Source organism: Asparagus officinalis, chromosome 2 (assembly GCF_001876935.1).
Source record: "Asparagus officinalis chromosome 2, Aspof.V1, whole genome shotgun sequence".
NCBI lineage: Eukaryota > Viridiplantae > Streptophyta > Magnoliopsida > Asparagales > Asparagaceae > Asparagus > Asparagus officinalis.
This window is the reverse complement of record NC_033795.1, coordinates 77526887-77541095: the sequence shown is the minus strand read 5'-3', so window position 1 is coordinate 77541095 and position 14209 is coordinate 77526887. Positions and strand designations below refer to the sequence as shown.

General features: G+C 39.4%; 3 protein-coding genes across 4 annotated transcripts; 2 read left to right on the top strand and 1 right to left on the bottom strand.

The window, feature by feature from the left end:
- On the top strand, positions 423-3352 carry LOC109831694. Of its 2 annotated transcripts, none has more exons than XM_020399077.1 (3): positions 423-573; positions 753-850; positions 2233-3352. In XM_020399077.1, exons 2-3 carry the CDS (start codon positions 788-790, stop codon positions 3148-3150), a joined length of 981 nt encoding a protein of 326 aa, XP_020254666.1. In that variant the 5' UTR covers positions 423-573; positions 753-787; the 3' UTR covers positions 3151-3352. The 2 variants fall into 2 exon arrangements, with proteins under 2 accessions (XP_020254666.1, XP_020254665.1); XM_020399076.1 differs by having other exon boundaries at positions 689-850.
- Positions 10099-11117, bottom strand: LOC109829653 (probable mediator of RNA polymerase II transcription subunit 26b). Its single transcript, XM_020396703.1, has one exon. It carries the CDS (start codon positions 10858-10860, stop codon positions 10240-10242), a length of 621 nt encoding a protein of 206 aa, XP_020252292.1. The 5' UTR covers positions 10861-11117; the 3' UTR covers positions 10099-10239.
- Positions 12163-13938, top strand: LOC109831355. Its single transcript, XM_020398685.1, has 2 exons — positions 12163-12297; positions 12936-13938. The coding sequence occupies exons 1-2, from the start codon at positions 12163-12165 to the stop codon at positions 13746-13748; spliced, it is 948 nt and encodes a 315-aa protein (XP_020254274.1). The 3' UTR covers positions 13749-13938.

Here is a 14209-nt window from a genome sequence, read left to right as displayed (position 1 = left end):
GAGAGAAAAAAAAAGTGAAATCATTTGGTTTAATCCTACATGCCCCCAGCGATCCTCTGGACACCACGTGAAACGAGAAAGCGTCCTATTTGGTACAATTGGGGGTTAAATTCGCAAAGCTATGCATTTTGGAGGGATTGCAGATATGAATGATACGAGGGGTGAACATGTAAAAACACCATGATTTGAAAGTGGCTCCAAATCAAATGTTTCCTAAAACGATCTACTTCGAGATTAGTTATTGAGTTGGTTGGTTCAGTAATTTTTCCCTTTATTACTGGAAATAATTGCTGCCATATTTGGTAAGTTATTATTATTGAGTTTTAGGAAACATTAGTTAGTTAGGCTACATAATCAAACCCGACAACGGCAACAGTCAGCGTGATTCCTCCGCTGCCTGAGCAATTTAATAAACGCGTCTGATCCTCGTCAGATCCCGTCGTCAGATCCTCATCTCCCGCCATCGTCAGATCCTCGTCTCCCGCCGCCGTCAGAACCCTTCATCTTCGCACGCCTCGTATTCGCCGCACGCCGTCAGATCGTCGCCGACGGATCCGCCGTCTGCTCCATAAGGTCGAATCGAAACTCTTGTTTTAATTTCATATCTAAATTATATGCGAACTAAGTTGTTTTGAAATGGTGATATTTTACATATCTAAATTGCTCTCTCTTCATTGGGCCTTTGTAGAAGTTTCACAGAAAAATACAACTCTCTGTTTCCCTCTCATCAGTAAATAACAATTTTCTCGCAGTGGAGTACTCTCTCCGACGATGGAAGAAGACGAAGATGAAGATATTACTAGTAGAATATCAGAAGCGCAGATTGGATTGGGAGGCATTGGAAATTAAGGTGAGATTATTATCCTGGCTGATTTTTTTGCTCATTATTTGATGTTTTTCTATTGTTTCTTTATTGAATTTATAGCATTGAAGTCCACCTCTAAAGATTAAAAGTAGTAGTCTTACCTAATGCCGTGTTTGATTTTTATGTTATTTTATATTTTTTTTTGCGAGCTATTGCTAGGTAAAATTCCAGCTTTTAGTAAGTAAAATTGGGGATTGCCAATTTCTTTCCACAATTTCTGAATATAGATCTCTATAGCCTTATACCTCACATTCAATCCAAGGAGATGTCCCGACCATCTTCTCAAGAGTTCAACCAGACATACTCAACTTTGGATAATACCTCTTGCATTGATAATTACGTCCTAAATGTAGGTCCAAAGTTGCAACCATGGATCTATTTTGCTTCCAAGAAATATGATCATAAGAGATTCCATAACACATAACGTAATAGGTATGCCGGCAATTTCTCCATGGAAAAGGCATCATGAAACTATTTTCATGCAATCATCTCAGCCACAGTACCAAATTTGTTGATGGATCGTTCGTTTCTCTTGTTTGGGTTATTTGCAAACATACCTATTGAATCATGGGTATTCACAAAACTAGCCCCCCAAAAATATCTCAGTATTTGCAAATCTACCCCTCAAGCCATCAATTGCGGAAAAGGATTCCTCCGAATCAATGAATTATCAACTTTAATAGGTTAGTATGCAACTGCAGTGTAAATAATTAACAACGTAGTCAAGTTTTTACTCATCAAGTTGATCATTTGTTGATTTTAGGGTGCCCCCCCCCACCCGTCAAAAATTGATGATCTGAGGGGTATAGCTTCGCAAATGCAAAGATTTGGGGGTAGTTTTGCAAATACCCATGACTTAAGGGGTATATATGCAGATAACCCTTCTTATTTCTTTGTGTGCTTGGAACTAAGAGAGTTTAGCTTTCTGTTCTTAGTTACAGATGATATAAAAGTTTCAGGTTTGTGGTTCATGTTTGTCACTGCACAGGATTTTGTTTTTTGGCTTATTAGATTTTGATAGGTTTGCATGTTTAAGACTAGAAATAATATGAATTACATGCATTGACCTGTTATTGGACTAAGTTTTGATTGCATTACACATTTTACAATTGGGAGGTTCAAGTTATTTATTCTTCATGCACTTATCTCTGAACTCAGAGATCAGTTTCAGGTTTTTGCGTTTACTTATAGATAGATGGTAAAAGTTTCAGGTTTTTGCTTTTAATTATAGATAGATGGTAAAAGTTCCAGGTTTAATTATTTCGTACCGAGATTAAGTTATGGTTTCGTTGTTTCGGGAAGATATCTGTTCTAGTACATGAATGGTTATAAATAGTTTAACTGATAAAGATTTCTTTTCCTCTCAGTCTGAGAACCTTCTATTTGAGTCATTAAGACTACTACAGTTGATGGAGCTCTCTGCACATACCATCAAAGCCACAGACATTACCTCTTCGGTAAAATGCTTTTTAAAAGATACCAGCGAGAGAATCAGAAATTTCGCCCATCTTCTCGTCACGGGCTGGGAGTTTCTTCTGAGTAAATGGACGGCTGATACCCGAGAAAGCTTCGATATATATTCGGCTAGAGAGGAGGAAATTCCGTTTGATATAGGTGATCTATTGGCTTCACAGACTTCGACGTTTGATCTCGCAAATTTCTTCAACGGAATGGTTGATGAATGGTCCCTTAGCAGAAGAGAGCAAAAGAGAACCGGGAAGAACATTGAAGTATTGAAAAGATCCATTCACAACCCTCAGGAAACTTTCATCATGAGTTACAGAAATGAAATGAGCTACCAAGTGAAACCAAAAGTTGTTTACAGGTTTCATCGAAGAGTGGAGAAAACTGGAGAAAATACTCAGTTAAAAACGATGAAAAATTCCATCACGAAGCCTCAGAAAACTTTGAAACCAGGAGGAAATCCAGCTTCAACAGAGCCAGCAAAGTCAGTCCTCCTAAAGAAGAGCACTGACAAACCGAGCCCCAACTTGAAGCCAATACAAGTCTGTAAAAGGGCTTCACCAAAGATTTTGCCTCGTGTCACTGGCAAACCTGAGGACCTGATGTATAAGGAGAAGCTCGAGGTTTCAAAGAGGAAGCTGCGAGAAAACTATGAGGATGCTGAAAATATAAAAAAGAAGCGCAGGGTCGTGATGATAGACCTGAAGAGCCTACCAGTTCAGCGAAATAGCCAAGAGAAGCATAAGGGGAATCGAGGGTGTCATATTAATAAATTTGCAACAAGGTTGCCGAAACATAATCATGTTTCTTTGGCTTGCTAGACAGGAGAAGGCAATAAATTCTGCAGAAGCAGAGGTCAGCGTATGCACTCTTGGAAACAACAAGAGAAGTCGGTCTAAATGCTCAGAAAAAGCTTATGACAGTAGTTTCACTTGAAATGTCATGTTTGTAATTTGTAATTGTTTATTTACCTGTCAATAGTTTACATTGACTTACTGGAAATAAAGTTCATTTTTTGAGATATTTTCTATGTGTGCCTCTCTGTGCACTTTCTTATTCGGTATATATGAACTCACAAAGGTACATAATTTTCTTGTCATCTATTTTATTTCTGTTTCACTCTTCTCGACTGTGTTTTTCACTTATTGAGCTGTGCATGTTTTTGACTGATACATAAGAATAAGAGTTGAATTTCTCAACCTAATATAACCTGGTAAAGGATAACTGACGCGCAATTTTTCTGACAGTAAGGGTGTCTTTTGGGGTTTAATTGTGTAATATTTTAATGTGTTTTCTTATTTAATTTGATATTTTGGATTGTATCAATTTAGAATGTTAGAGGGTTCATACTGGTTGTAAAATGGTTCTGATACAGATCAACATTACCAGGAGTAGCGTCAAGGGAATGGGCGGTGTCACCTTAGTAAATTTGCAACAATGCTGCCAAAAATTAATTATGTTCCTTAGGCTTGATAGATAAGGGGAAGGGAATAAGTTCAGTACTTTGTACCATCCCAGGCAAGTATATGTTCTAATAAAGATGCTTACAAGAATCATTTATATTTTTATTGTAATAGCTGGAAGGTAAATTAAGAAAAGCCAATACTCTGATAATTATTTTTCCTGTCAGGTGTTCTGTCAGACTCTTACCTTATGGAGTTGTGCATATTTTGCTGCTATGTAATAATAAGATAAAAGCTGCACTTAACTGAAAATCAACTGCAAATATTTTTAAATTTTGCGTGGATATGTCATGTCCATAAGTAACATTGTCATACAACTGTTCAAAATCTTTTTTTAAGATAAAATTCATGCTGATTTGCAGCCTGAAAAGCCTATAACTTTGAATTTTCATGAGTATCAATAGCCATTTCCTCACTGTTATAGGTCAAGCTGCATCCAGCATAAAAAAACCCCATTTGGGCTCAGCACAGAGAAAATTGATAGACTACTTGCATTCTTTAGGCCCATTGCTCTTCATAAGTATCACCTCTTGTACAACTTCATAACATCTCAGCAATTTCTCCTGCAACCAACCAAATTATAATCATATAAACCAACTAAAAACCTGGGTAGTTATAGCAAAACGTTACGTAATTGCAAAAGGATGAAAACTTTTCAATATCCAACATTTGGGTTTCTCCCAATACTGACATTGTAACTGCTGCTGCAATCTCAGAAGGCCTGAACGCTAAAAACTCGATTCCTGCATTCCAATTTCACATAATTCAGATAAATTTTACTTTATATACAAACTAGTTTTTTTTTCCGCTACAGTAATCCCGATTTTAACAATGGTTTTTGAATTGTGCGGTATCCCGCCTGCCACAATTCCCGTGTGCTACAGTAATTCTTTTCAAAAAAATCTACAATGCCCAGTTTCTTATTTGCTATAGTAATAATGCTACAGTAAAATGCTACTGTAGCATGAATGGTAAATTTTGGGTTCTCCCATTTGTATAGAGGAGTAGATTTATCGTATGGACGTGAACAAAGATTTTATACCTCTAGCGGTGCTCAATATTAGTTGAGCTCCTCGAGAGATCAATGGCTTGGTTGGGGAATTGTCATCATTGAATTTGTGAAGGAAATAGTCTATGAAAGAGAAAGGGGTGACTGCCTGCATCCTCCATTTGAGAGTGCTCAGAACAAGAAGCTCCATTCTTTGAATAGTCCTAGCTTCAAAAACATATTTCGATTCGCTAACCTGATTTAATTCACATAAAATTTTCATAATTAAGTAAAAATTTCTTATATTGCAAGCTAGGGAATAGTTCATATGGAATATTCAATTCATCTGTAAGTCAAGCAATAGAGGGACTTCAGTTTCCTCCGTCTTGGCAGCCAAAGACAGAAAAGCCACAGAGAGTAACTGATTCACATAAATGGTGTCTGTTGCAGCGGAGGGGCTTCACAGACACAGAAGATGTTTATACAAGAATGGACAAATAAAACAGCACACCAGGATTTAACGTGGTTCGGTCAGTATGACCTACGTCCACGGGCGAGAACAGCAGAGAAATTCACTAATCACCAAAGAGAAGATTACAAAGAGGAGATCACTCTCTTGCCAGAGACTCACACAAAGAAAGAGACAAATTCTTTCTATCTCACTCTCTTCTCTCTCTCTCTCTTCTTTTCTCTACTCAACTGAGTTTTCGATGCTCTTAAACCCTCTCCCTACACCTCCTTATATAGGCTCAAAATATTAATAAAATATTGTAATAGGGTAGGTGGAACAGTAAAATGTTAGGTGGAGGGGTTGGTGATTTTTGTTTTCATGGGCAAAGTCAAACAACAAATCTCCACCTTGACTTTGAATATGAAAACTTCTTCTCTTCACTCTTGCTGTCTCGCCAGAAGCCCCTTACGGGCTTAACCTTCGCTTTGTTGAACTCCAAGCAATTCGAGGCAATGCTCGAACTTGCGTGAAGGTACGGGCTTCGTCATCATATCTGCTGGATTATCTGCAGTACCAATTTTCTCAATCTTGATGACTTTAACTTCTCTGATAAAATGATACCTGACATCTATATGTTTGGTTCTTTCATGATACATCTGATGCTTCGTCAAATATATAGCACTTTGACTGTCACAAAATACCGTAGTAACACCTTGGTGTAAGCCGAGATCTTCAACCAAACCTCTCAACCAAATAGCTTCTTTCACTGCTTCCGTCACTGCCATATACTCTGCCTCTGTAGTAGACAAAGCAACTGTCGACTGTAGAGTCGCCTTCCAACTAATGGCACTACCTGAAAGAGTGAATATATAACCTGTCAGGGATCGTCTCTTATCCAAATCGCCCGCATAATCTGAATCAGAATAGCCAAGTATTCTGCAATCTGAGTCTGTGTTCCTGCCAAAATACAAACCAATATTAGCAGATCCTCTCAAATATCTAAGTATCCATTTCACAGCCTGCCAATGGATCTTTCCAGGCTTATCCATGTACCGACTCACAACACTGACTGCATGTGAAATATCTGGACGGGTGCAAACCATCGCATACATAATGCTTCCAACTGCACTCGCATAAGGAACATGAGACATGTACTGCTCCTCCTCCTCAGTCTGAGGTGACAAATCTGCTGAAAGACGAAAATAAGCGGCAAACGGAGTCTTCACAGGCTTGGCATCAAGCATGCCAAATCTCTCCAACACCTTCTTGATGTATTTCTCCTGAGATAGGAATAAACTTCCTTCTCGCCTGTTCCTGTGGATCTCCATCCCTAAAATCTTCTTTGCTGCTCCTAAGTCCTTCATCTCAAACTCATGTTTGAGTTGAGATTTCAACTCGTTGATTTCTGACATATCTTTAGCTGCAATCAACATGTCATCAACATACAAAAGCAAATATACAAAAGAACCATCATTGAGCTTTTTATGATAAACACAACTATCATATTTACTTCTAGAGTAACCATGCTCAAACATGAAAGTATCAAATCTCAAATACCACTGCCTCGGAGACTGCTTCAACCCATAAAGAGATTTCTTCAACCTGCACACATGATCTTCTTTACCTTCAACAATGAATCCCTCTGGTTGATGCATAAAGATCTGCTCCTCAAGCTCACCATGTAGAAAAGCCGTTTTCACATCAAGTTCCTCAAGCTCCAAATTAAAATGAGCAACCATGGCAAGCAACACGCGGATTGAGGTGTGTTTTACAACTGGAGAGAATACTTCATTGAAGTCCACACCTTCGGTCTGACTGTAGCCTTTAGCTACCAAGCGTGCCTTGTACCTTACAGAATCTGTATCCGGAGCTCCTTCTTTCTTCTTGAAGACCCATTTACAGCCAACGATCTTCTGTCCCCTTGGTGGTTTCACTAACTCCCATGTCTGGTTCTTGTGAAGAGACTCCATCTCTTCAGTCATCGCAACAGTCCAATTTGCAGCCTCATTGCCACTAATAGCCTCCTTGTAGGTAGAAGGTTCTGGAACCTCAATCGATTCTGCTACACTCAAAGCATAAGCAAGCATGTCTGCATAGCGTTGAGGAGGTCGGATCTGCCTTTTTGTTCTCCCGGTGGTAATATTATACTATTGCTCTTGTGATGTATCAGCATCTGAAGTTGAACCTTCCGCAGTATCAACTGGTTCAACATAAGCACCCTCAAACACTCTCTTTGAAGCTGAGCTCTCTAGCTCCACATACTTGCTGGACTCTTTTTCAGTACATGTGGTATCAATAACAAACTCCTTCTTCGGGTAAAGCATTGATTTTTTATCAAAAGTAACATCCCTACTAATAATAAACTTAGGTGACTTGGGATCAGAACACCACAATCTATATCCCTTCACCCCAGTAGCATATCCTAGAAAGATAGCTTTCTTTGCTCTAGGTTCAAGCTTACCATCATTAACATGAAAATAAGCAGAGCAACCAAATACTCTTAAATGAGAGTAATCAGCAGGGGAACCAGACCATACCTCTTCTGGAGTCTTGAAATCAATTGCTGTGGAAGGAGATCTGTTTACCAAATAGCAAGCTGTATTAACTGCCTCAGCCCAAAAGTCTTTTGACAAACCGGCATTAGAGAGCATGCACCGAGCTCTCTCCAAAAGTGTTCTGTTCATCCTTTCTGCAACTCCATTTTGCTGTGGTGTATGCCGAACTGTACGATGACGCACAATACCTTCATTCTTGCAGAACTGGTCAAACTCCGTGGAACAAAACTCCATCCCATTGTCGGTTCTGAGGCGCTTCACTTTCTTTCCTGTTTGCTTCTCAATCATAACCTTCCATTGCTTGAAGGTTGCAAACACATCACTCTTATGCTTTAAAGGATACACTCAAATTTTTCTGGAATAATCATCAATCAATGTTAGCAGAAAATGAGCTCCACCTTTCGATGGAACCTGAGAGGGACCCCAAACATCTGAATGGATATAATCTAAAGTACCCTTGGTTCTATGGACACCGGTACTAAAGGATACTCTATGGTGTTTGCCGAAAACACAATGCTCACAAAAGTCTAATTTGCTGGTTTTCTGACCACAAAGCAGACCTTGTTTGCTCAATATATTCAGTCCTCTCTCACTCATATGCCCTAACCGCATATGCCACAAATGTGTAGTGTCTGAATCTGAATCCTCTGAGGATGACACTGCTGCAGCACCTGTCACTGTACTGCCTTCAAGGATATAGAGGGTATTTACCTTCTTTCCTTTCATCACAACAAGAGAGCCTTTACTTACTCTCAAAACTCCACCTTCAGCCGAAAACTTAAAACCATTTGAGTCAAGGGTGCCTAAAGAAATGAGGTTCTTCTTTAACTCTGGAATATGACGGACATTGCTCAATGTTCTAACAATACCATCATGGGTTCTAATCTTAATTGATCCGATACCGACAGTCTTGCAAGGCATGTTATTTCCCAACAAGACATTCCCACCATCGATAGATTGATATGTGACAAACCAATTCCTATGCGGACACATATGGTAGGAACAACCCGAATCAAGAACCCACTCATCTTGTGAATGAGTATTAACACTAACTGAAAGAACTTCATGTGAACTAGAAGACTCTTCAGTTACAGTGGCAACTGAAGGTTTTACATCCCCAGACTTTGACTGTGAATTGTCCTTTGCTTTGAGCGCTGGACAATTAGGTTTTATATGCCCATATTTGTGACAGTAATAACATTCAACATTTCTTCTTGGCCTGGACTTTGATCTAGACATGTTTCTAGATTTGCCTCTACCACTAACACCCTTTTCAGAACGACCACGAGCGAACAAGCCTTCAGCTTGATCCTCTCCTCCTACGACAGACACTTTCTGCCTTAACTCTTTTGAATGTAAGGCTGATTTGACATCCTCCAAAGAAAGTGTATCTCTACCGTATAACATGCTATTGACAAAATTTTCGTAGGAATGAGGTAATGAACATAACAAGATGAGTGCTTGATCTTCTTCATCAATTTTAACATCAATATTCTTTAAATCCATAAGAATAGTGTTAAGTTCATCTAAGTGGTCTTTAATTCGCATACCTTCCTTCATGCGAAGGGTGAAGAGGCGTTGCTTCAAGTAAAGCTTGTTCGTCAGAGATTTCGTCATGTACAAGCTCTTCAACTTGAGCCACAAACCGGCGGCGGTATCTTCATCGGCAACCTCCCGCAGGACCTCATCGGCCAAACAGAGCTGTATGGCACTATGCGCCTTCATCTCCAGCTCTTCTTTCTCGTCATCGGGCATAGATTCCGGCAACTTATCCTTTCCGGACAAGACCTTGAACAATCCTTGTTGTACTAGGAGAGCCCTCATTTTTACTCTCCACAAACTGAAGCTGTTTTTCCCATCGAATTTCTCCACTTTGTACTTTGCAGAAGACATCTGTTTACCAAATAGCAAGCTGTATTAACTGCGAATTTGTCTCTTTCTTTGTGTGAGTCTCTGGCAAGAGAGTGATCTCCTCTTTGTAATCTTCTCTTTGGTGATTAGTGAATTTCTCTGCTGTTCTCTACTCAACTGAGTTTTCGATGCTCTTAAACCCTCTCCCTACACCTCCTTATATAGGCTCAAAATATTAATAAAATATTGTAATAGGGTAGGTGGAACAGTAAAATGTTAGGTGGAGGGGTTGGTGATTTTTGTTTTCATGGGCAAAGTCAAACAACAGTGTCGGTTACCAGCGCATGCAATTGGCATCCTGAGCAAGAGTCTGCTCAATGTGATTGATATATTCAGCCAGAATAACTAAAGAAAAGCTAGAAACTGAATCAAGAAACTAACTTTTACTCAAATAACTCCACCACAAATGCAAACAGCCCTTTTCCACATTAATGCGGGAAAGTTTTACAACATTTTTTAAACTCTTACACAAAGACTGCATCTAATACAATAAGTATATATACATACGTATATATATATATATGTCGATATCGAATCCGCGCTCACCGTCTCAAACGAAAACTTGGCATGTGGATTCTTTTCTTCATCAGTGCTCGTTTCTTCTCCCTCAACTTCTCCTCGTTGGTACCTTGTTTCTTCGGTAACTCGTCCAGCTCCAAAACTTTGACGCTCCGCTGCTTCCTCGCGTTGTTGGATTCTTGATAACTTTGGTGGAGCTTTCTTTTGGTAATCTCGAGCTTCTCACCAAGCGATAGATTCTGCGCGATCTGAACGGAAGGCTTATCATCGGCAGGAGGAGATCGTGATTCCTCAGTGATCTTGACATCAGTTTTATCAGCAGGACGGGATGGTGCTTGTTTAGTGCTCTGCCGAGGATGTTGAGTTGGTTCGACTCGTCTTCTCCTCAAATTCTCCATCGGATTCTTGGCTGCACAGCTGGTTACATCTGCGGCGGTAGAGTACTGTGGTGTTGCAGCCTCCGTAGGCGCTGAGCCCTCACCGTTGAGGCGAAGTCGTTTTCTCGGTAACTCCTCTGATTTCTTCTCCTCCTCTTGAGCTGGATCATCTTTGACCGCGTAGAGGCGGCAAGATCTCGCCACGACTACACCTCCGCTCTTGATGACGAGTCGAACTCGCCTCTCCCGTGCTCCCTCCACCTCCATTGCTAATTCACCTTCCCTTTAAATTTTTTTTCTTTTTTCTTTCTTTTCTTTTCTCTTTTCTGAATTCTTTTTTGCCCTCAGGTTGTGGACGTGTTAATTTTAGTAGCGCATGCTCTGCTTTTATTCTTGGTTTGGTCTGAAGCCTACTCAGAGTAGGACTTGGCAGTCTCTAACCGTCTCTAACCGTCTCTAAATTCTAACAGTAACAATTTGGCAATTGAGCAATAACGATAATATTGTTTGCTAAAATGGATTCGGGTCAAATTCGTTTTGATCAATTGCTATCCGACTTCAATCTAATCTTTGAATCTTTCCAAATATAATTTTAGTTAGCATTACTCTTTAAAGTGATATATTTTTGAGTTAACCTCCCTGCAAGTGGCCTATTGGTCAGGGCATGGGGCCTTGGATAAAAAGTTTTATTCTTTTTGGGGTTTTTAATAAATTTTAAAATTTTGAGCAGAGTTTCTTGCAGCTCTAGAAACTTTTAAGGTGCTTTGTGCAAATTTCAAATTTATCCGATGGCTGTTAAGTAATTCCTAGATTTTCAGTGTATTGTTTGTTGGTTTGAAACTTTTAGGGTGTTTTTTTTTTGAAAATTTTGAATTTGAGGGTGTGTTATGCAATTAAAAATTTTAGGTTTTTTTCTGTAATTAAAAATTGTTTCGGTTTATAGGTAGAAATAAAACTGTTTGGGTTTAAGAATGAATCAGGGTAATTTACTTGGTGTTTAAAATTTAAGTGTTTTGAGCAATTATAATATCAAAATATGCGTATTTGACGGACTAATATCTAATTACTAAAGATGTAAGGGACTAACATCGAATAACCCCTGTTTAAAATTTCGGTCAGTTTCGACAAAGCATATGTACGAGGAAAAAAAAACATAAAAAAAAAGGTAAAAATCATTTGGTTTACTCAGTCGCATCCTATTTGGTAAAAGTGGGGGTTAAATTGCAAATACGAATGACACGAGGGGTGCGCATGTAAAAACACCTGCGCGAGCGATCGAGCAATCAAGGTTTCCCAAAGCGGGTTTGGGTTAAATCAAGTGAACCCGCTATCCACAATTTGAAAGTGGCTCGAAATCAAGTGCTTCCTATAATAAAACGATCTATTTCATGAACTCCTAAACCTACGCGGACTGCAGACTTTCCAAATCAATGCGGCTTCACTTTGTTACTTAATCCGAGTTGGTCCAGGAATCATAAGTTTCTAAAGTAAAAAAAAAAAAAAAAACACACAAAAGCTAATATATATTGAATGCGAGAGAAATAGAGAAGAAAGAAAAAAATAGAGGAGATGAAGCAGAAATCAGAGAGCACGTACGGCTGTGATGAAGAGGCCAGCGCGCTTCTCGACGAGATCGATGAGGAGAGCGACACCGTTCGAGAGGTGCTCAGGATCAAGAAGCTTCTTGATGCTCGTCATGAACACGTAAGTTTCATCTTTGTTGAATTCTTTTTCTTTTTTGGCTTGTTTCTTGATTGACTGGGATTCTTCTAAAATGGGTCCGAGGGGATTTCGAGTTTGCTTTAGTTTTTACAGTTTTGGAATGCTTAGGATTGAGAATTATTTATTTATTTATAATCGGCGGGTCTTGCCCTGAGCCCTCTGTGACCGAGCACTGTCCCGGATCGCACAAGAATCAATCTGAGAGGATTCTTCGGCCATGAACTCTTCGATAGGCTTCACAGGGACAGTCTTATTAGCTGCTAGCAACCACTTGCAGCTTAAGAAAGTGATTGGCTTATTAGATTTCGATAGGTTTGCAATGTTTAAGACTAGAAATAAGACGAATTACGTGCATTGACAGATGGTAAAAGTTTTGATTGCATTACACACATTTTATAATTGGGAGGTTCAAGTTATTTATTCTTCATGCGCTTATTCCTGAACTTAGAGATCAGTTTCAGGTTTTTGCGTGTAATTATAGATAGATGGTAAAAGTTTCAGGTTTAATTATTTTGTACCGAGATTAATTTATGGTTTCGTTGTTGTTTCGGGAAGATATCTGTTCTAGTGCAGTAATGGTTATAAATAGTTTAGCTGATAAAAATTTCTTTTCCTTGCAGTCTGAGAATCTTTTATTTGAGTCGTTAAGACTGCTGCAGTTGATGGAGCTCCCTGCGGATACCATCAAAGCCACAGGCATCACCACTTCAGTGCAATGCTTTTTGGAAGATACCAGTGAGAGAATCAGAAAATTCGCCCATCTTCTCGTCACAGGCTGGGAGTTTCTTCTGAATATGTATTCGGCTAGAGAGGAGGAACTTCCGTTTGATATAGGTGATCTATTGGCATCACAGACTTCGACGTTTGATATCGCAAATTTCTTCAGCGGAATGGTTGATGAATGGTCCCTTAGCAGAAGAGAACAAATGAGAACTGGGAAGAACATTGAAGTATTGAAAAGATCCATTCTCAAGCCTCAGGGGACTTTCATCACGAGTCACAGAAAAACTCAGTTGAGAACGGTGAAAAACTCCATCACCAAGCCTCAGGAAACTGTGAAACCAGCAGGAAATCCGGCTTCAACAGAACCAGCAAAGTCAGTTCTCCTAAAGAAGAGCACTGACGAACCGAGCCCCAACTTGAAGCCAATACAAGTCTGTAAAAGGGCTTCACCAAAGATTTTGCCTCGTGTCACTGGCAAACCTGAGGACCTGACGTATAAGGAGAAGCTCGAGATTTCAAAGAGGAAGCTGCGAGAAAACTATGAGGATGCTGAAAATATAAAAAAGAAGCGCAGGGTCGTGATGATAGACCTGAAGAGTCTACCAGTTCAGCGAAATAGCCAAGAGAAGCATAAGGGGAATCGAGGGTGTCATATTAATAAATTTGCAACAAGGTTGCCGAAACGTAATCATGTTTCTTTGGCTTGGTAGACAGGACAAGGCGATAAATTCTGCAGAAGCAGAGGTCAGCATATGCACTCTTGGAAACAACAAGAGAAGTCGGTCTAAATGCTCAGAAAAAGCTTATGACAGTAGTTTCATTGGAAATGTCATGTTTGTAATTGTAATTGTTTATATACCTGTCAATAGTTTACTTTGACTTACTGGAAATAAAGTTCATTTTTTGGGATAGTTTCTTTGTGTGCCTCTCTGTGCACTCCCTTATTCGGTACATATGAACTCATAGAGGTACATAGTCTTCTTGTCATCTATCTTATTTCCTTTTCACCCTTTTGGATTGTGTTTTTCACTAACTGAGCCGTGCATGTTTTTGACTGATACACAAGAATAAGAGTTGAATTCCTCAACTGTGTAGTGGTTAACTGATGCGCAATTTGTTTGAGAGTGTGAGTGTCTCTTGGGGGTTTCATTTGGTAATTTTGTGGAGCTTT

What these genes read in the sequence shown, in the direction of transcription:
- LOC109831694 (XM_020399077.1), top strand. Translation starts at nt 788, where the DNA reads ATGAAGATATTACTAGTAGAATATCAGAAGCGCAGATTGGATTGGGAG. An exon ending in GGGAGGCATTGGAAATTAAG is followed by an intron (nt 851 to 2,232) that starts GTGAGATTATTA and finishes TTTTCCTCTCAG; the next exon opens with TCTGAGAACCTTCTATTTGA.
- LOC109829653 (XM_020396703.1), bottom strand. Translation starts at nt 10,860, where the DNA reads ATGGAGGTGGAGGGAGCACGGGAGAGGCGAGTTCGACTCGTCATCAAG.
- LOC109831355 (XM_020398685.1), top strand. Translation starts at nt 12,163, where the DNA reads ATGAAGCAGAAATCAGAGAGCACGTACGGCTGTGATGAAGAGGCCAGC. An exon ending in TTGATGCTCGTCATGAACAC is followed by an intron (nt 12,298 to 12,935) that starts GTAAGTTTCATC and finishes TTTTCCTTGCAG; the next exon opens with TCTGAGAATCTTTTATTTGA.